Source organism: Trachurus trachurus (assembly GCF_905171665.1).
Source record: "Trachurus trachurus genome assembly, chromosome: 8".
NCBI classification, from domain to species: domain Eukaryota; kingdom Metazoa; phylum Chordata; class Actinopteri; order Carangiformes; family Carangidae; genus Trachurus; species Trachurus trachurus.
This window is the reverse complement of record NC_139905.1, coordinates 11,160,200-11,182,041: the sequence shown is the minus strand read 5'-3', so window position 1 is coordinate 11,182,041 and position 21,842 is coordinate 11,160,200. Positions and strand designations below refer to the sequence as shown.

The window sequence follows — 21,842 nt, the reverse complement described above, 5'->3', positions numbered from 1 at the left end:
CAATCAATCCTCCGCAATCCCAACACCTGATACTTTGAGAAATAGTTTGATTAACAGATTCATGGTTTGATTAAAGTGAACATCTGTCCTCGGCGTAGCAGCACATGCACAACAATGTGCTGGCGAAACTCGAATCAATCTTATTCAGCCTGACGTCTGGGCTCAGAGCGAGCCAGGAGTGAGCCGTGTTGTTATGGAAGGAGCTGTCTGCTGCCCATACCTGCGCCTAGATTAATTTAAACGTGCGTCTCATCCAGACCTTCCCTGGGATTCTTCCTGGAAGCACCCCAGTGAAAAAAAACCACAAGGAATTTGACGCAGTCTGGGTTTTACATAGGAAATACCTATGTGGGCTGAGAGGGGGTTGTGTAGATGACTCCCTCATCACGGTGCACCTGAACTTGATTACTGCGTGCCCATCAGAACAGGACAAAGTCACTCCCAAAGCCTTTAAGTGGCGGCTTGAAGTCGGCTTATGGTTCTCTCCAGAGCGCTCTTGGCCTTGAGTGTTGTTCTTCTTCTGTGATGGAGATTGAAACTCGAACGCGTGTGTCGCAGATTTCAGCTTGACCCTGACACTTTGCTGTACAAAAACAAGCCGAGCATGATTTCATAAATCTAAGTTATGTGTGTTAAGTTGAAACCCCCACATGGGACTCGTTGTTAATGAGCGCTTTGATGTTCAAAGAAACTTTATCTGGGGAAAAAAGAAGTGTGGATTTTGGCAAGAGTCTAATGAGATTTTCAGGATCTCAGTGATGGCGCTGCTGTGCACATTTCTCACCACAGACCAACAATCTCTGACATCACTAGTGAGAAATAACGGCAGGAAACATCGTGAACTGATATTCATTAACAGGCTTTTGTTTGTGGCGTGCACAAAGGAAACTGCGCAAAGGAAATGTCCTGCAAGAATCACTTCTGTTCCACCGGACCGTCGTGACATAAGTAGCAAATATAGATGGACGATAAACACAGGATGTGAGGAGGGGGCTGCTGTATTGTCATTATCAATGCAAAGTGGGGGGTCAGGGAGACATCATAGCACTTAAACCTGGGATACACATCATATTATTTGTTTGCTGACTGGGGGAAAAACAGCGTGTGGGATGATTGTAGGATTGTACATCCAGCTGCTTTGAGCTGCAACAGCAAAACAATACAACTAACACAAGCCATTGGCTTTAGCCATCAAGAGACCCCCAGCCAGTAGACATAAAGCTATTAATTAATCAAATAGATCAATGGCATTAATTGATTTCCGTCCATTAGCAAGTAAAAATGCAATAAACTGAATATCTTTGGGTATTTGATAAGAGTAAATAAGAGAACTGAATATTTCACTCTTGGGTCTCGGAGGTTGTGATTGGCTTTTCATCCGTTAATCAAAGAGATTATTAGTTTTTTGGTTATTGTTTTTTTTCTGTTAGGATATGGCTTCATCTTTTATGCCATCTGTTGTGTTGTGTTATGTTTGTATGTAATTATATAAACCTGAAAATAAAATAGCCCAAAGAGATAATCAGCAGACTAATTGCTAATGAAAAAGAACCCTCTAACTGGTACTTTGATAGTTTAACTCCACATGCAACTCAACAACAGTTCAACAGACTTCAGAAACAAAAAGATGCTCCGGTTCATTTGTCCAGCTGACGCCCTGAAGCGAAGACCAGATGGCAATAACTCAGAACCCCTGATCCATGGATGATCAGGGAAGACCAGCAAGTGCTCCGACTTTTAAGAACATATTTGGTAAAAAATCATGTGGAGGCCAAATCAAGCAAATTCACAAGAAATCATCTTCTCATCTCGCAGGAATGAGTGAACGTTGTAAGCTCTAAAAGCATCTAGGGGCTTCAACTTTTTAGATATGAAGCGTTGATCTAAAGTGATTACTCCAGCAGTCTAAAAGGGCATGGTGTGGTCTCAGTCACATAATGATGTGGAACAATAAATAAAAGAGCTGCAGTTAAGCTTCAACATGTCTTCAGTGAAATCTATGGGGCCTAAAAGCCTTATCATTATTCTGTCAGTGTAACCGCCTGGATGTAATGCACCATAACTGACATCATTGGTATAAATGAAGAAACACTGAGGGTGAGATGTATTTATGAATTCAACATGAAAAGCACATTGAAAGCTGCTGGCATCATTCCTGGCTGAGATTCAAGGCTCATGTTGTAAATTGCTCTTCACTGCCAACAACATTACCCCTGGACAGCAGCGTAGCATTTTACTTCTTTTTAATTCTTAATGGCTGATTATGTATTCTGCTTCACAATCTAATAATCACTAACAGACTTTGTAGGTGGGTTTTTTTTTTATCTGCTTTTAACTTCTTATCGTTTCTGATCTGTGTTACGTGACTCAGCCCGCTCCTCGGTGCAGAAACGGTTACACAATATTAGAGATGAGGCCGACCTTGGGAATCTGCAGCTCATGCTTATTCATGTGGGGTTTCTGAGTCACAGAAGCTGCTCATCCCACTGTCACTACACCCATGTGTTTCACACACAACAGGCTTGTCCAAACAATGTCATGCAGCAGATAACACAACAATTTTTTCATACAGTTGGCTCATATTCACGGGTCATTACCGATTTACTGCCTGACATACAGTATAAACATACGTACAACAATAGACCAAAGATAAAAAAAGCAACACTTTTGTTTTTGCTCCCATTTTTCACAAGTTGAATAGAATAGATTACATAGACAGCTTAGAATAACACACACAAAGGCTGAGTTCTCTCACAAATGTGTTTAAATCAGTTTTGATCAGCATTTCATCCATCCACCTGACAGGTGTTGCATATCAAGGTGCTGATTGCACAGCCTGATTACTGCACAGCTGTGTCATAATAAAAAGCCACTTTAAAAATCTGCAGTTTTATTTTGAAAAAAAAAAACTCTACATAATTCAGGCTACAGATTTGCAGTGCGACACTTTGCAGAGAGTTGATCAGGTTGTCGACTTCTGGCCTGTGAAGTGCTGACACTCCTTTTCAGTGATGCAGATCCTTGCAACACGGGGCCGTGCATCATGCTCCAACATGAGTCTCATCAGAAAATCTTTCAAACTGCTGTCAGTAACAAAAATGCACCAGTGTTTGTTGCCTGCCTTATACCTTCCTACTTCCACCATTTACTGCTACATCCTCAAAAGCAACTTTATGGTTGTGAGATGACTGCTTCATTTCATGGGCCATAGTTCTGATGGACATCCAACCACATGTCTATCTGGAAACATGCAACTTCTGTGTCTTTGTGTTCCGTGATAAAACTGCACATTTTGGTTGACACACCTGTGCAACAATCATGCTGTGCAATCAGCACATTCATATGTGTAACGGAGGGTCCGGGTGCACTCACTCACCCATAAAAAAGGACGTGCAAACCTGACTGCTAAGCGGTCATTGACCTCTTGGCACAACGGTTTGCATCGTCGCAACCATGGTTTCGAACCCCACCTGGGGCAATCCGCACCGAAACACAACGCAGAGTAGCCAGATAACATCGGCTACAGTGGTGCCGTGACCTGGATGCCCTGGGTGGAGTGAGTTCAGCGGGGGTGAGTGTAACGGAGGGTCCGGGTGCACTCACTCACCCATAAAAAAGGACGTGCAAACCTGACTGTGTCATCCAGCCACATGCAAAAGGACATGCAAACCTGACCTGACCCTCCGTTACACTCACCCCCGCTGAACACACTCCACCCAGGGCATCCGGGTCACGGCGGGCGACGATGCAAACCCAATTGCCAAGCGGTCATTGACCTCTTGGCAATTGGGTTTGCATATCCTTTATAGTTGAGTGAGTGCACCCAGACCCTCAATTACATATGCAACACCTGTCAGGTGGATTGATGATGATCTTGTGTGTGTGTGTGCGTTAACAAAGATTTAAACACATTTCTTGGCAACATTTACGAGTAATAAGCCTGTACATCTCTGTGTGTACAGAAAGAAAAGCTTTTTGATCACTATATATTACACTGTAAGTGAACATTGATTCTGTCTTCCAGGCTGATCAGGAGTCGTGTTCCCTTGGTGCTTAAGAGGGTCCTCCTCCTCCTTACTCCTCCTGCACATCCACAATGAATGTCTCCAAGCCCAGCGACACCAGCGGCAGAATGAGTGACCAAAACACAAGAGTTTGGTGAGGCTTACTTTATGTTGACCATTTAAGAGCAAGGGGCTCTATGGGAAAACAAACTCTCTTCAATGATTTGTTTGTGGAGTGAAGTTAGGAATTAAATCAGACATGCATCTTGAAGCCAACACATAATCACAGCTTAGTTAGTGAAATCAAAGCGTTTCCTTGGGAAAACACGTTTCTTTTGTATTTACAGCAAAGTTATTTTGCGTCACCAAAATGTTTTGCCTGCAATTAAATGTTAAAAATATTTATTAGAAATGTATTTAACTAGCCATTGAGGCAGAACAAACCTGGTACTGTATCTTGGTTCCAACTAAGCACTGCTTTTGATAATGTGGTATAATTGTTTTCTTATTAATTAATGATAATATGAGTTTGGCATTTAAAGATGTAAAAATCCCTGTATCATTTATACACACTGGTGCCTTCTGGATGTAAACCACACATACACTCATGCTCCCAGTATACTGCACGTTTTAGTCTAGTTTTGTTATTTGGGGGATTTACACAGTATTTTTTTTATGCTTGCATACAGTAATGACAATAAATAACAATTCTTGTATGTAAAAGGATCACAGTTGGAATGGGCAAACTAAGTATAATGTCATGATTTATTTGAAATGATGACATTAACTATGAAGCATTGTTCTTGTCTTTGCTTAGCCATTGTAGCCGTAGCCTGTGGGTGAAGCCAAATGAGCATGATTAACACGTTTTCCAGAAGGAAAAATTAGCTGCGGAGTTTATTTCTGTAGTGAGTTATTGTGGCAACTTCTCTGTCCCTCAGTGGTGATAAAACACAAGTGAAAGCTTACGCTGCGGCCTCGCTGCTTTTCCACTCTCACAAGCTCAGTTGTAACTGACGATTATTAGTAAGAGACAATGTGGTCATTCAGCCCAATGTCCCTGTTACATACAAGTGTGTTTCTCCCTCTGTTGTTTTCTATTAGAAGTATTGTATAGGCACTAAAACCCATATGCACGAACACTAAACACTCTAATATGTCAGCATCAACAGAAAGCTTTAAACTGTTTTTTATAGACTGCTTTCACACCTCATGTGTTTGGTTCTGTTTATCTCTGTGTTTAGGCTGCTGTGAATGTGTTGTGTGTTGTGTGTAGGTTGTTTTATGACAGGAAAAAACCAAACCAAACCAAAGGCCTACAGTAATATCAAACTCTGGTGGTGTGGAGTAAACAACCAAGATCGCCTGAGAAGAGAGATTGGGGGGGTGGGGGGGGTCTCAGCAGTGTGGTTCACACTGTTGCTAAGTAAATCAGACCAACCGCTGGATGTTATTATAGTCGATATGTGATTTTAGCAGCGATACAAAAGACATAAGAGGCAGGAAGCAGCTCCATGACTTAATACCATGATGACACTGAATGAGTCACCTGCTGGTCCACGTGACTTCATCTTTAAATCTCTGACTGTCTTTCTCTGTCTAATCTATACAATTAAATAGAAATACAGTAGGTAACGATTATACATGAAACCTATTAGAAATTAGTACAATTTCAAATACTGACATATATATCTATCCTATGTATGTTTATTATAGACAAATATTAAATAATATGTGTATATCAGACTGTCACAAGTTGATGTTATAACCAACCAAATTCTAAGACACTTTCTCAGAAGATTGACAAGTTTGAAATGAATAAGGAAAATGAAGAGGAAAGACACAGATAGCATGTTGATTTTTTTTTTTACATATAAATAAAATATGTATATAGTACAGTTGCAACATATTTGATATGTGTATACACAAAGTTTACCCTTCCTATATGAAGATACAAGTTAACATAAGCAACATATTGATAGTAATATATAAATATATTATTAATAAATGTATGACAACATCACTCTTGATATAACAATTTATATTTTATTTCTGTATAAGGTTACCAAATTATGTCTTATTAATACAAACCTGTGTCATGATAAAAGGCAGCTTCGTGACTGCAGCTGCAAACACATGTGTTTCCACTCCGACTTTCTAAATGAGCAATTATAAATTCATAAGACAGTGAAAACAAATGTCCAGTGGGAAGCAGGTGGATGTAATAATGTAGCGCACGTGGCCGAGCTAAAATGACTATTAATAACTGCTGGTGCAACGAAAGAGTCGCGGTGCTGCTAAACTGTAGATCATAAATGAGAGAGGTGATTTGAATATAAATGGATTTTTATATTCTATGTGAATGGGAAACATCTTGAACTGATCCGAACTACCACGGCAGACTTTGATGGCGGAGAGTTCCTCTGTTTATGGGATGAACCAGGTGTACGAGGCATTTATAAAAAACTGTTGTTATGTTTATGCGGCTAATGCACTTCTGAAATATTAACTCGGAGGAATCCAGTGTATTTACTGACAGTGTGACATGCCGAGAGATGTTTTTCCACATTCCTACTGCTCCGACTAACTCCCCCATGTTTTTTATGGCCTTGTTGTTCACCATTATTCAATCTCAGCGGTGAGCTGTCATAACACATTGCGTCTGACTGTACTAGTCCCATTTACTTTATCAGCTCCATGTTTCCCCCCCTTGTCCCCACGCTGTTTGACACGCATACTTTTTTGATCCCGCAAGTGAAAATTATTAATCCGGAGCACAGCGGTCCCGGCCTTCCCAGCATGCACTGTCCTGCTCAGGCACATCACAGGAACGAACACCAGGCGCATCCCGTGTGTCTCTCTGCAGCGTCACCTTGACATCAGATCCTTTTGCGGGAAACGCCGCCTTCTCTTTAGTGTTGATGTATTTTATAACCAGCCTTCCTGGATCCACTGGGACACACGGAACTCACCACCACCACAATTAGTGTAATTCCTTTTTATCTTGTTTCCTGTTGGAGCATTTGTAGTCATGAATGGCATCTAACCACCACTGTAAAAGCCACAAGTTTTTGTTGGATGAGCCACTGCGTCGTAGCTCTTCTTTGTTCACTCTTTTGACTTTAATGTTTGATCATCATATTATTTAAAGTAAACAGAGACATAGGCTGCACGTTTGAATTTCTTGGATTTAACACAACAGCTGTTGAAAGTGTTGTCGGCTGCTATAAATCAGTGGTGTTGTAATGGAAAATAACAGTGACTTCAGAAATTAAAGCCAATTCACAACTAATCATTAAAAAATGTTAAGAGATAAGCTTCCACGTCCTTGAGGAGCCAGTGTGTTTGTTCCTGTCATTGTTATTTAGTGTTACTAAAATTTATAGAGGGGGGAAAAAGAATCCACACAAAATCCCCAACAGCTTGTTTTTATTGACTGTGTATTGGTTACCAGTAAATGATGTGGTCCCCCGCTGAGTGGATTTCCAAACCGAGACTTATTGATGGTTATGAAATAATAACAAGGTAATCAAAAGTTTTGTGTTGCAGAGTGATGATGAATCCTCTGTGAGCAGAAGAACAAAGTGACCCAGCGAGGGTTAACATGAGCAGCGCTGTGTTCCCTCCTCCTGACGTTGACTGAGCGCTCACACACACACTTACACACACTCAAACACACACACAGACACACACACACACACACTTTCTCCGCTGAGGCCAGCAAAGAGCCAGAGAGGAGGGACCGCGAGCAGCTCTGAGAGCCAGCTGTCGTTCGCTCAGCGCTGGGTCTTTTCTCTCCCCCGACTCCCTCTCCGTTCTCCACTGGCCCTCATCCCTCCATGGGACTCCAGACCTGGCCGCCAAGCAAACCACCACTGTCCTCCATGGCCTGCCTTGATGTGGAGACCCCTTCCATCTGCAGGGGTAAATTCAAATCAGGTGCTTTTTGCTTTCCTTTTCTCATCTAATCCGCATGCATTTCATTTCATTGTTTGGTTTGAACATCAGCTTTAACTTCACTCTGTTTTTTTGGAGTTTTTTTTTTCTGATGCTGGCTGCTGCAGGGGCAAAAGGGGGTTGTAGTGACGTGGATGCAGCAGCCCTAACAGGAAATGACAGGGCAACAGTGAAGCTCATCACAGTGACTCATGCCAAGCATCATTTCTTGCAGGAGAGAGACTATTGATTTCTAATCGCTAACAATTTAAACTTAGTTCTGAAAAGGCACAAGTAAGTGTGTGTGTGTGTGTTTGTGTGTGTGTGTGAGAGAGAGAGAGACGTAGGAGAGAGTAGATGGGTTTATACTGCCTGTGTTTATGCTGGCACTCTGCTGAAACATTGTTATGGTTTTCTGTCACACAATTTAAGCTTGAATTCACCGCTGTAATGTAAGTACACACAATGAGCTTCATTCAAATCAAGTGCAATACGTAGATGTTGCTGCCGATCAAGATTCGGTCATTATTTGAATATTTCTTATCTTCCTTGTGTGCGTTCATCAGCTGCAAATTCCTTTGATTAGACCAGGCCATGAGTAATGTAGACAGGTTTTTTATTCCCTTTAATAAAACAAAACATAACCGTCTTTTGGTGATTAAAAACAAATGTCACTGCTATTTAACTTCTCTAATAGAGTATAGTTGTAAAGTTGTTGTGACAACACATTTAATGAAAGCCACTCAAAGTGACGACCTATGTACAGTAAGAGGCAATGTTTACATACAGTACATGTGCATCCTACATAAGTGATAATGTATTTTCTATTGTAAGAATAACACATAACAGTGCTCAGAAAGTGTGTAACACTGGAAATATACACAACATAAGTAGCAAGAAGAAACAAAAATGTAACTTTCCGTTACATGTGGGCCTCATGCAGGATTTGCATATTATATATATGACATGTTAAAATTATGTTACCAGAATAACCAAATAATACTATTAAGTGTAACGTCAGAGTGATATGAGTGTTTTCCATTGATAATATATTATAATAAATTCATTTTCATTTGCAGTTTGCAAGAAAGGGTTAAAATTTAGCATTAAACAGAACAGCAACATTCTCAGTCGTTATGTAACAGCCATGTATAGTGTGTAAACCTTACTCCTAAATGTCCTGCACTTTGAATTGTAGGATATAAGGAGTAAGATTGTAGTCTACATTGACACACTCATAACAAACAGCTCCTATTAATTGATATGTTTATAGAGGCTTTGAATGATAATATCACTGGGTCACAAAGTCTGCCAAGGACGTTAAATTCAGGTAGACTTGAAAGCAGCGCAGGACACTTTTGATAAAGCAGTGTAATCTGTGTGGTTTAGTCTGCCTCTGGTTATAGATCCACAAATCTTTGCTAAAATTGGATTTTGTTTAAAGTCTTCTGGTATTTATAACAGCAAAGTCAACATCACCCAGTGTCAGTCTGTTTCTAAACTAAATTCAGCTTTGTCTGGCGAGGGACTATCTGTAGCCACCCCAAACAGTATCTTGTATTTGTACTGTTTCTCCAAAAAAGAAAAAAAAAGAAAAAGGCAAATAAAATAAAATAGAAAAGGTCTGATGTGAGACCTCCAGGGATGATTTGCTGAGAACAACGCTGGTCTGAGATTAGAGATTACATCAGTAGAGAAGGATTTCAGCAGAGTCTTCTCTCTTCTCTCCCTCTCTCTGTTCCTCCACAACCTCTGTTTACGCTCTGCTGGTGAGCAGGAGAGCAGAGCCGGTTTGCATCACACAGAGGTTAGCCAGGGTTCACACGTTGAACGCAACATAACGGATAGAGTTGGAGTGGAGGACCCCGGGCATGAGGTGTACCCCCATATTATACCCATGCTCAAATTAAACTCTGTATCCCCCCCCCCTCGTGGCGCTGGAAGGCAGCTTTTGGTGTTATTGATATGTCGTAATATAAAATCATAAATGTTCTTGCTTGTGGCATTCTCTCCAAGTCACAGTGGATATAAATATTGAAACAAAAACCAATGGCAATTTAAAAAAAAAAATAAAAAAAATCTCCTGCTATGATCTGTCTCATGCTGACCATAACCCCCCCTCTGGCTTGGGTTTGTAATAGGAAACACAGCAGGCGGGGCAGGCACACTGTGTTCTCTGCCCCGCAGTTGAGTTGATGGCTCTGCTGTGAGAATGGACTCGGCCTCCCACACCCCCCCTCTTTGCCTCAGCTCTTGTCGCTCTGTGTTCCCTTTGCCCGCCAGTAGAAGCCCCCGTGAGCGTCCTCTCCTCTCCTCTCCTCTCCTCTCCTCTCCTCGGCTCCGCCACATACAGTACAACTGGAGATCCCACCCCCTTAACTACCCCCAAAATTTCATGGTTCCCAGGCCTTGTTCTCACAGCTGCCCAGTTTATTTTTGCTAGAGTGAGTCAGAGAGGCCTGTTCAGACGCAGCGCCTTTCCCAGGAGAGTTGAGCAGGTCTGGTGTGTGTGTGTGTGTGTGCGTGTGTGTGGATTGGTGGGAGTAGCTGATTCCCCCCTCGAGCCACTGAGTCGTTCTAGCTAAGCCCGGCCTCACTTCACTACAGTGGTGACGATAAGAGCCTCATGTAGCTCACACCCACCGCTCTCATTCGTCACCATCACCCGTCACCTTTGTCTTCAAACAGTTTTTCTTTTCTTCCTTTTTCTTTCTGCATGAATCTGTGTTATTATACTGAAATAACATGTCCACGCTCCCTTGTTTATAAATGTTTAAACATGGGGTCTTACTACAGTTTATACTTGATGGGAAAGCAGCAACGTGGGGGCCTCGTACACTCAAGACTCAACAGTTTCTGGCTGGGAGATAGTCACGTCTTTGATGTTCCACTGAAAGATTACACTCTGAAAACCCGTTTGGCTCTTTGTGGCGTCATGACCGTGTCCAGTTTTTTGCTGCTTATCGTGACTACAGCTCTGACATTAATCCCTCTTTTATCTGCCTCTACTGTATTCTGCGCTGCCGTTGCGTCGCCGTTTGATTCCTAAATGCAATTTGCATCCCACATGGTGATATTGACCGTAGCTGGGAAGGCTCTGGGCCAGTCGCATTCGAGTCCAAAGTGTTGTCAAATGTGCGGTGCTTTTAACAGCCCCAGTTAAAACCATGCAGGAAGTGAATAGGATGTCTGTGGTGGTGAACAGGCTTTACTGTCAGGCCTTCGGGGGGAGCATATTGATTGAGAAATAATAAGTACTTTGTGTTTTATTTGAAGTCTGGCAGGTTTCAGGGGTTTAAAGCCCAGGGATGGTTGTCGGTTGACGCAGCCGAGTTGGCACCGAATGGTAAAAGTTGACCTCTGACCCGTGTCTCTGCTCTCTCACAGTCCTCCAGCTCTGTCTGCAGCAGAGGAGAACTCGGGAGCAGCTTGTGGAGCAAGGCATCATGCCACGTGAGTACTCGCATCGCACATTTGCAGAAACTGTTACCTCCAATCTGAAATAATGAGGTTAATGGACTGCCAGCTACTGTATGGAAATTAAGAAAGCCACACAAAGAGACCTGTGTGCCTTGATTTCTCTCAACTGTCTTCAGCCCGAAGGCCAATTCTGTCAATACTGTGTTGCTCACTAAAATAAAATACACTTAATTACACGTTAAACTACCTCACTGGAGAAGTGTTGTTTTATTGAGTGTTGTAAATGGCAAATAATCTGCACATAAATTTTATTCTATAAACTGTGAAGTTTATTCTCCTCGCACTAATAAGTGCATCACTTCCTCATGTAAACACAGTCAGCGGCGAGAATGACTCAAAGATTTAACACAGATAGGCCACCGAGCGGCACAGAGGAGAGGACTGGCTCCTGCTTTAACACACATTCATCCTTTGATGTGACACAAGTGGAGCAGACTCGGGGCCCCCCCTGGAGCATTGTGTTTGAGAGAACAACTAATAAAAGACGAGCTGAATCGGTGACAGAATCACGCTGATAGCCGGGAAGGAGAGAGAAAGCGACACAGCGCCTCCTCTGTGTCCCCGTTCCCCCTCGAGGAGTCTCCTGCCGTCAGGTTTCCAGCTCCTCTCTGGCTCCACGCAGCCTCATGAGTCAACGACTGAGCCTCCAGTGGAGGTCACTCACCCCCTCTGTGGCCTGGTCAGGCGTGGCTTGCTGCACAATCCTCCTATTCTCCACTAAAGCGCTCCAGCTACTCCCACACTTATAGTCTTATGGTAGGTATGCGCTGAGATTTGGGTGACGAGCAGGAATGTTTTGCTTTGCTCCTCTGACACACTCCTCAGAGTCCACCCGCACCCCCTCCGGCCTGAGTGTCTTTAAAGCAAACAGTGCTCATCATAGCAGAGGTGACTCGTCAGTGAGCCAGACCTCGCCTGAAGCAGCATCGGGTTTATTCCGAGAGATCAAAGAGTTACTCTCTGCGTGGAACAATCTCCTCTCCGCTTGAATCAGTAAAGCTGACACTTCCTGTTGGACTCCCATGAGCTTCTGTTTATTATTAATGTCACACTCATGCAGAACAAAGACAAAACACATGAAAATAACGATAGAAAGACTGGATTTCACCGATGCTGCTTGTGGAAAGTGACAAGGAAGGTCCAGCTTTTCTGTGCATACTGTAGTCCGAAAATCACAAATGATGCATTTGCCTCAAACTTGATTCTTCGGTAACACTTTATAATAAGTACACATTATTAAGCATTAGTTAAGCATTAATAAATGCTGAATTCTTCATTAATAAAGCATGAATACTCATTAGTATGTAGTTTATAAAAACAGTTAGTGCTTATCAATGATGAGTAAAACATTTCTAACTGTGTTTATCTCATGTGGCCGTTTGTGACACGTGGAAGTTCATTAAACTTCATGATCTTGTCGTCCTGATCATATATGTACCGGTACTATAAAATATACTGTGATTTTTCTTTTAAGCATTAATAAATACCGAATTAATCATTTATAACACATGAATACTCATTAGTATGTAGTTTATAAACACAGTTAAAAATGTTTTACTCATCATTGATAAGCACTAACTGTATTTATAAACTACATGCTAATGAGTATTAATGTGTTATAAATGAAGAATTGAGCATTTATTAATGCTTAACTAATGCTTAATAGCGTGTACTTATTATAAAGTGTTACAGATTCTTAGACCTAGAAAAAGAAAAATCACAGTATGTTTTACAGTACATATATGACCAGGATGACAAGATCATGGAGTTTAATGAACTTCCGCGTGTCACAAACTGAGCCACATGAGGACCGGGGGGGAGGACATATCACACAAACACACAAGGGCAGACCAGGCTAGAAGACGAAGATTTTGATCTAAAACATCTGTAATGAGGCACCGACAGCCGGAAGAGGGAGAGGGGGTCCCAGGATGGCAGCTGGTCCTGCACAGAGAAGCTTGAGAAGCATAAAAAAAGGATAGAGAGAGAGAAGCAGGGAGGCAGTCTGGACGCTCACGTGCTCGACAGAATAAACAAACAGACGGTTTCGAGAGAAACGGTGGTTATCAGAAAGTTTACAGTACACTGGCAGAACAACTTGGCCTGTACGCTGCACACGCTGGTTATAATGGTTTCAGACTGACTGACCAGTGGGAGCAGTCAGCCACTAACTGAAAGTAAAAGATGAGTTTTGTGTGTTTGATTCACTTGACCTTCGGCCCGGGAGGTTGTTCAGTAAAAAAAATAGTCAAAGTCTGGTCGGACAAGGGTAATGTGAGAAAGAAAGCTGAAATTGGTGTAATTTGGTCAGATTTTCTGGATTTAGTTAAAAGTCCAGCTGCAGCATTTTGAACCATTTGAAGAATTTCAGACTTGGCAAATATCAGGCCTTAAAAAAAACGTTAGAAAAGCCCAGTCATGAGTTACTGTAGGGGTCTCAGCATCTGTGAGCATTAGCTACGAAAAGACAAGTTTACATCTTCAATCTGATCAAAGCTTGATGAATCACAGGGAGTAACTCAAACTGGTTCCTCCGTGTGCTCACCACCCCAGTTGTATCTGAATTTAGAAGCAGGAAAGTTCAGCATCCAGTTCTTCACATCAGACGAGGCCTCTAATTTGACCACTTTGAGAAGTAAAGGGGTCGTCAGTTTATTGGGGGGAAAAAACACAGCTGAGTATCGTGGAAATTCTTGTGAGCTCACCGGGAGATTTCAGATGTTCAGCAGGAGATGTCAGATGTCTCCAGCCCAAGTATTTATTGAAAGCCTGACGTGCCAAGGAGAAAATGATGAGCAGCGCAATTTCAGGAAGTGAATCAGAGTAGCTAGTGCCACACCAACTCCTCCAGATGGTTGCAGCACACACATCTCTCCACCATTTTAAACTGGTACACTACTGTGGTCTTCATCTATATGTGAGACAACATAATTCACATACTGTACAGTAATGCCTTGTTCCTCACTATCGCAGTATCAAGTTTAAGTGCAGCTATCTGGACCTGAACGATCCTCTCTGAGTTGTTGCCTCTTCCTTCATCTTTATCTATAAGACCTTGGTTGTCATGTTTACCGAAGATAGGAAAGGGGCCGTCTGGACATTATCTGTCATAATAGAAGTTAAACATTGAGCTGCTATATGGGTGTGTGTATGTGAGTCTACAAATTAGATAAGAAAGTCAATTAAAGAAATAAACTTTCTTCATAATTTCCCTCTTCTTGATGGTATGATCTCAAATATGTAACATGAAATTCTATAATAAAGTGATCGTATAGATTTCTGTATGAATCTGTGATGCAAAGCAGTAAAAACCATCTTGTGTATTTGTTATTAGAACGTGTGTTAGGTCCATTTGCTGCTCGACGTCCATAATTTAAAAATCACGTCATGATTAAGTGCATTCATTCAGTTAATAACTTACAGGTGGTTTGGTCCTAACGGCAGAAACAGACAAAGTAAAAATGATCTTTCAAAACAGAAAGAAGTAGAAAACATCTAAATCAGAAGGAGTTTATTTTTTGAAATGGAAAAGAGCTCTTGTGTGTGTGTGTGTGTGTGTGTGTGTGTGTGTGTGTGTGTGTGTGTGTGTGTGTGTGTGTGTGTGTGTGTGTGTGTGTGTGTGTGTGTGTGTGTGTGTGTGTGTGTGTGTGTGTGTGTGTGTGTGTGTGTGTGTGTGTGTGTGTGTGTGTGTGTGTGTGTGTGTGTGTGAATATAGTGAGCAAGAAAAGTTACAGATGTTGCTTATTCGCCTCCTCACAGCTCTGAAAACGCCGGCTGCCTTTCATGAGCAGATTCGCAGCCTGGAGAGAGCCAAGGTAAGACGACATGTAATATCAGCAACACTTCAGATCCTCTAATGAATCTAAATGATGTCCTCATTATACAAAAAAAAAAAACACCCCCTTTTCTTTTCTTTTTTAACAGACTGGGAACTTCTTAAAGCACAAACTCTGCAGAAGGCCTGAGCGATCAGAGCTGGTCCGTATGCACATCCTGCAAGGTGATCATCCTCTTAGTGGTTAGTAGGGTTGTGATAAGGAGAGATGAATAAGGTGGTTATTCATCTGCCTGTTTTGTTTTACAAAGTTATAACCAGATAAAAGTCTCAGTCAGTTCCGACTAAAGCCGCTCTGAGTCACCCTGACGCGGCAGCTAAAGAGGCTGACTGATGCTGACCAGATCAGAACACCCATCATCATCCTCTGTGTGTGTGTGTGTGTGTTTGTTTTATCAGAGACGCAGGCCGAGCCCTCCCTGCAGGCCACACAGATGAAGCTGAAGCGGGCCAGACTGGCCGACGATCTCAACGAGAAGATCGCCCAGCGGCCCGGACCCATGGAGCTGGTGGTGAAGAACATCCTGCCTGTGGATTCTGCTGGGGAGGAGGAGACCGATGGTACAGACTCACACTAGTGACACCCCGAGACAGTTAAACCAGAGCCAGGGACAGTTTTAGCCATCGATAATAACCTGTATCCTGTGAAAGTTCATTATGTCGGCTGAATACTTGGTTTTAGGCTTCTTTACCTAAGGTTTCTTTACCTTGTTGACTAGTTTTGGCGTGAAGAAGATGGAAGACTAACGCTGAAACTAGTCAACAAGGTAAAGTAACGTTCTTTGTCTAAAAAAAGAACCTAAAACGAAATAAAACAAACAAAAGCGTGACAATCGTCCGGGACTTTTATATTGTTACTCGCTAATGAGCAACTTATCTGCCAGTATCTAGTTACTGAGATATTGGTCTTCACTCTAAATAATAATATGAACAATGACATCCACATTTCAGCCTTTTCCTTTTCACATTTTATCAGAATGAGTCCATATTTGTCAGCTATTTGTATGTGTCATTCTGTATTGACTGCTCAGTTTCCTCTGTGCCATCACAGCTTTAGGGATCTAACCACATTAGGGATGTCACGATTATACATTTTCTTGGTACAATTATTGTCAGAGAAATAATCATGGTATTAAGATTATCACGATTATTATGCATTAATTTCACAACACTATGTATGTCAAATATAGTCTAAATAATTATCTATTAATAAAGGACCAATTATATTCCCCAGGGGAAGTGTTTGAATTATTCAAGTCATGTGACATGCAAACTTTTAAATTTCTACCGATTCAATGTTACATTAGGTAAATGGACCAGTATCTGTGTATTTACCTTTACTTTGGCGCACATCTGTTGAGATGGTTCCGACATAATCTTTTTTGGAAAGTGATGGTATTTGGGAATCTTTATGATTCATTAACTGTGGCGTTTAATACCGTGATTAATCGCGAAAAACAAGTAATCGTGACATCCCTTAGTGAGATGTTAGCATTCCCACTGTAACTATGTCAGCATGCTGACGTCAGCTCAGAGCAAAGTGCAGCCTTTCAGAGCCGCTCTGAGCAAATGCTTCATAAGTCAGTTTGACAAATGCTCTTTTTCTTCTTCCACTTTTCATTCATCCTTGTTTATGTTTGATGTTTGCCCCTCGTAGGTGATAAGGCGAACCAGTCTAAGACGCCAGATGTTTACAGCTTTGATGAGGACAGCAGTGATGCCTTATCACCGGAGCAGCCTTCCAGTCAGGAAACTCCCAGCTCCACCTCGGCCTCTCTCAGGGAGTCTGGAGGGACAGAGGCCACTTCATCCTCCTGCCATTTAAACTCTCCCAAACAGGTGAACCAATACAAACCATTACAGTTTCTAAGACATAAAATGTCCACATCAGCAAACACACTGGTCTTCTTCATAAGTTCCCTACTCTAGAGTCTCAAAAACATCTCGTGTTAAGGTGAAGTTATCTGATGTTGCAATTTTTCACTTGTGCGAAATGTGTTTTTCACAATTAGTTTGGACATATTGTGCTCAGCTCTTATTTTCTGACTGTTTATCTACCTGTTTTTGGTTATACAGTTTCATTCGAGGCGCTTTTCTTTTTCCTGCGTGAGATGATGATTAACAGGCGTAGCGGCTTCACTGTTCTTACTGAACGGCTCATGCTCTTGTTTGTCTTCTTTTCTTAGCACTCCCCACCAGATTTAACCAACCTCGTCTCTTCCAACGAGCAGCAAAACAACCCACAAGGGTCTGGGTCTGCGCCTCAGCCAATCACCGCCGCCGTCCCCGCCGTGACACCCGGCCCGCTTCTCGTGAAGGTGAGCTCCGAGTTTGGCAAAAGCAAAAGCAGCCATTGTTTTTTTTAAAGGATGATTTCATTGCGTTCATAATCAGCTGACATGAAACTGACCGCCGGTCCTCAGCTCTCTGCCTGTGTGATTTATTTACTGCGTGGGTTTTTTGTTTCCTTTGGGAATGCGAGGATAGATACAGTGTCAGAAGATACAGCGTCTGTGTTTTGTCATTCCGAGAGTCGCTTCGGTTTTAAGGGGGTGAACTGAAAGTCAGGATTCAGCCAAGTCAAACGCAGTTCAAAGAACAACAGGGTTTAAAGTCATTTAACAAATCTGTGGTTTTAAATCTGTGCCAGCCACAGTTTGTCTTCAATTAGGGTCAAATGACAGGCTGGCTCAGGCCGGCTCCTCAGTCAGGCTGCGTAAAGTCTAAGCCAAAAAATCAAAGGATGGGGGTGTAGCAATGACTTGTGCATTCATCATAACCCAGTTATCCTCTGAGCATGAGATATACGCTCCCTCCCTAGCAATATGAGAGGGCAATGAATTTGACAAATTGGAGGGTGTGTGCTTGCTCGACTCAACTCGAGTTTTTGGTTTCATAGTCAGAACCTGCTGCTCCGATGCCAAGCCATTTTCATGTGTATCCTGTAATTGCAGGTGGTAAAACAATAAGGGTCACATTTCCACTACCCGTTTCCTCATCCTGCAGTTCTCATCGGGTGTCAGAACAATGTTCCACCTCAGGCGCTTCGAGCTATAAAAAATCCAGTATCGGTTCCAAGTCTTGCGATGTTGGTACTGGAAATGCTAACTGTATTCCCTGCTAAACTGGACCGAGATCAGTCACAGGGATCAAATTTCCTCCAGATGGTCCTCTCGGGTTTTACATGCCCCTTTTTTTTTTTTTTTTTTTGTCTTTGTTGTGCTCCGCAGCAAAGCCTGCCCAAGATACCTGGTGATAAAAGCCGCAGCAAAAAGAGCAAAGAGCCCAAACCATGGGTGAAAAAGCTGAAGTACCATCAGTACATTCCTCCAGACCAGAAACAGGAGCTGAATGAAGTGCCGATGGACTCGGCCTACGCCCGCCTCCTGCAGCAGCAGCAGCAGTTCCTCCAGCTGCAGATCCTAAGCCAGCAGCAGCAGCAGTTCAACTACCAGGCCGTGCTGCCTGCTCCAGTCAAGTATGTCTTCATTTAGCCACAAAAACATTCTTCTTTATTTGAATCTGAATTTTCTCCTAACTCGATCAAATGCCCACATCTGGTTTCAGCGAACGTGGAGTTCACTGCCACAACTTCTTTGCGCGCACAGCTGCTGTTTGTCTCGAATACTTTACATTTCCTGCCCAAACAGAAGCTGTTAATTGTGAAAAATGGATAATAGTTCAAACTCTGTACTCCCTTTTTTCTTCCCATCTTATTACAACAGACCGGCAACTGAGGTACAAACCAGCTGTTCCAGCGTTCTGAGTGGAAACGCTGCGTCTGCCCCTGCACAGCCTCGCCACGCTCAGACAAACCGCAAGCCGGATCATTTACCAGCTAATCTGGATGAGATGAAGGTGACACATGGTCGGCCTGCACGCAGTCTGACTGTATGAGCCCCATGCATGCTGCGGAGCACAGTTCTGAGACCATGATCTGCTCTGTTTACAGGTGGCTGAGCTGAAAATGGAGCTAAAACGCAGATCCCTGCCCGTTTCTGGGACTAAGACGGACCTGATAGAGAGGCTAAAGCTGTATCAGGAGACGGCGAACATGCAGACCGCTGCTGCCGCGGAAACGCCAGTAGCGTCGCAGTGTGAAAACACAAGGTTAACCCCGCCCGTGTCCCCTATAGCTTCCAAGGTGTCCAGTCTGGGCATAGAGGACAGTGGTATCGCAGACAGTCCGGTAAATTTCTCAGATGCTCTGACTCCTCCTCAGGACGAGCTCCTCACAGACACACGGTGCTACGAGAAGGACAAACGTCTGCACGAGAAAGACTCTGAAAAGGACAAACGGCTGCACGAGAAGGAGCGTCAGATCGAGGAGCTGATGCGGAAGCTGGAGCAGGAGCAGAGGCTGGTGGAGGAGCTGAAGATGCAGCTGGAGGTGGAGAAGAGGAGTCAGCAGGGAGACTCCCCGCCTCAGCTCAGCCCTCTCGCCCCCGTGCAGGTCAAAGAGGAGAACAGGTCTCCTATAAACTGCTCCATGGCCTGCAGCTCTCCCGGTCTGCCAGCGCTGGTCAAACAGGAGGAGGCTGCGGATCAGAGCCACTTAGCCGCTCCAAACCAATTCATCATCAGTCATCAGACCATCAAGCAGCCGGAGAGCCTGCAGTCTGTCCAGGCCGCGGCCCAGATCCTCCTGCCTGCATCCCTTCCTGCCTCAGCAGTCGCTCTCCAGCTCCCAGCCAACAGCATCAAATTACATCCCACTGTAAGCAGCGCGGCCACAGGCCTCATCCAGACCTCTGGACAGGTGCCACAGAAAATAGAGGCCTCAGCAGCAGCAGCAGCAGCAGCAGCAGCAGCACTACAGCAGCAGTGCAGCACTCACACTCAGCCCCTGACCAAGGTAAGAAAACGCGGTAACTCTTTACGTGAATGGGTATTCATAAGATTGACATAAAACTTTCATAACCATGACATAACAGCTGTCATAAACATCAATGAATACTTATGACAGCGGTCATTAAGTGTCATTCGGTAAGTTATGTCACTTTTGATGCAAAGTTGACATTATTTGAGATGTCCTTGTTATGAGAACTTGACATCATTTTTAAAGTTTGGCAATTTGGTCTGCTATGACAGTTTAAATTGTCTTTATGTCAAGTTGTCAGAACAAAAACATCTCAAACAATGTCAACTTTGCATTAAAAGTGACATAACTTACCAAATGACACTTAACGACAGCTGTTCATTGATGTTTATGACAGCTGTTATGTCATGGTTATGACAGTGTTATGTCAATCTTATGAATACCTATTCAAGTAAAGTGTTACCGAAAACGCACTCGCGCCTCGCTCTGCCTCCTTATTACTCATCACTATCAGCTGTGACCGTGGATTCCTTCAAAACACACACACACACACACACACACACACACACTGGATCATTCATGCATGAAACGTGTTTGCACCTGGAATCATAATGTCTGTTTTCGGTGCAGTAAACTGCTGTTCAGTTGTTGACGGCCATGTTTTTCATGGCGCTGCGCTGCCTCGACGTATCACGTATCATATGTTTTTCCTCACTAACGATCAATTACGTATTTACCACGGGTTAATGCTCGGCCCTCGTTGCCACGGTAATAACAGGCCTCAGCTGGGTGGTGAAATCTCTTTCCCCCCTCCCCCACCTCACATCAAAAGGAGGCCTGTGGAAACACGGGGCTTCTGGCTGCAGGTGCTGAGTGAGGGGCCGACCGTGGCGCCCTCGCTGCCCCTTCGTCGTCCCTCCCAGAGCTCAGAGCTCGGAGTTCAAACCCAGCACGCAGCCAGAATTAGCAACAGAAACCACAGCTCAGCGCAAACACAGCACTGGAAGAGAAACAGTGTCGTCACAGGAGGAGTGAAGTACGGTGATGCCTCAGCTGAAGAGGCCCCGCAGCAATTTAACCCAAGTTATTCTGCTTAAAAGCAATTTGATCTAATTCCCTCCGGCTCCACGACTCACTGCTGCTCGGACACTCACACAGAAGCATCTCCTCCTCCCACAGAGAGTGTGTGTGTGTGTGTGTGTGTGTTTGTGTGTTGCAATGCGCTACATTTGCGTTAGCGTAGATGTAGCAGACAGCATTTTAACCACATTGATTGCATTAATGCATGCCATGGTGCTGACTTGTCTAAATTCTGCTGCACAGAGGTGGAGGGTGGATACCACAGCACAGAGCTTACTCAACACATTCCCAGCGAGTGGGTGTCCTGCAGGAGCCGCTGCTGCTGCTGCTGCGAATCAGTCCATCCCTAAAGGAGCCAGAAACAAGGTAGAGAAGTGACGCTGTGGTCTCTTCTGCTTTCTAACCGCTGTTTTCTCCTCTGACTTCCTGGATTCTCATGAACTATGTTGATGGAAAATGAGATCATTTGCATTATGAATCCATAACCTGTGCCCTGGTTTACTTATATGGTTACATGCTGTCATTCCGACATCCCACCGTTTAGACATACCACCTTTCCAAAATACCGCTATTCCAACATGCAACAACATCCCACCATTCCGACAAGGCTTTCAATATAAGGAAATGTGCGTTACTCAACAGGTGACTCCCTTCTTTAAGACATGCTGATAGAGGAATACCCACATTT

The 21,842-nt window shown here is 43.3% G+C and overlaps 1 protein-coding gene across 1 annotated transcript in view; it reads left to right on the top strand.

Moving 5' to 3' along the window:
* Positions 1-21,532, top strand: part of mrtfbb (myocardin related transcription factor Bb) — a gene marked incomplete at its 3' end in the record, with an annotated part of 47,438 nt that extends 25,906 nt beyond the window's left edge. Inside the window, exons 3-14 of the mRNA XM_083976989.1 lie at positions 4,025-4,158; positions 7,554-7,943; positions 11,328-11,393; positions 15,180-15,235; positions 15,345-15,420; positions 15,655-15,816; positions 16,913-17,094; positions 17,442-17,573; positions 18,486-18,733; positions 18,981-19,113; positions 19,208-20,110; positions 21,398-21,532. Of these exons, the coding sequence (XP_083833115.1) occupies positions 7,844-7,943; positions 11,328-11,393; positions 15,180-15,235; positions 15,345-15,420; positions 15,655-15,816; positions 16,913-17,094; positions 17,442-17,573; positions 18,486-18,733; positions 18,981-19,113; positions 19,208-20,110; positions 21,398-21,532 (2,193 nt within the window). The 5' untranslated portion in view covers positions 4,025-4,158; positions 7,554-7,843. The remainder of the gene's footprint in view (positions 1-4,024; positions 4,159-7,553; positions 7,944-11,327; positions 11,394-15,179; positions 15,236-15,344; positions 15,421-15,654; positions 15,817-16,912; positions 17,095-17,441; positions 17,574-18,485; positions 18,734-18,980; positions 19,114-19,207; positions 20,111-21,397) is intronic.
* Between the last annotated feature and the right edge of the window lie 310 nt (positions 21,533-21,842).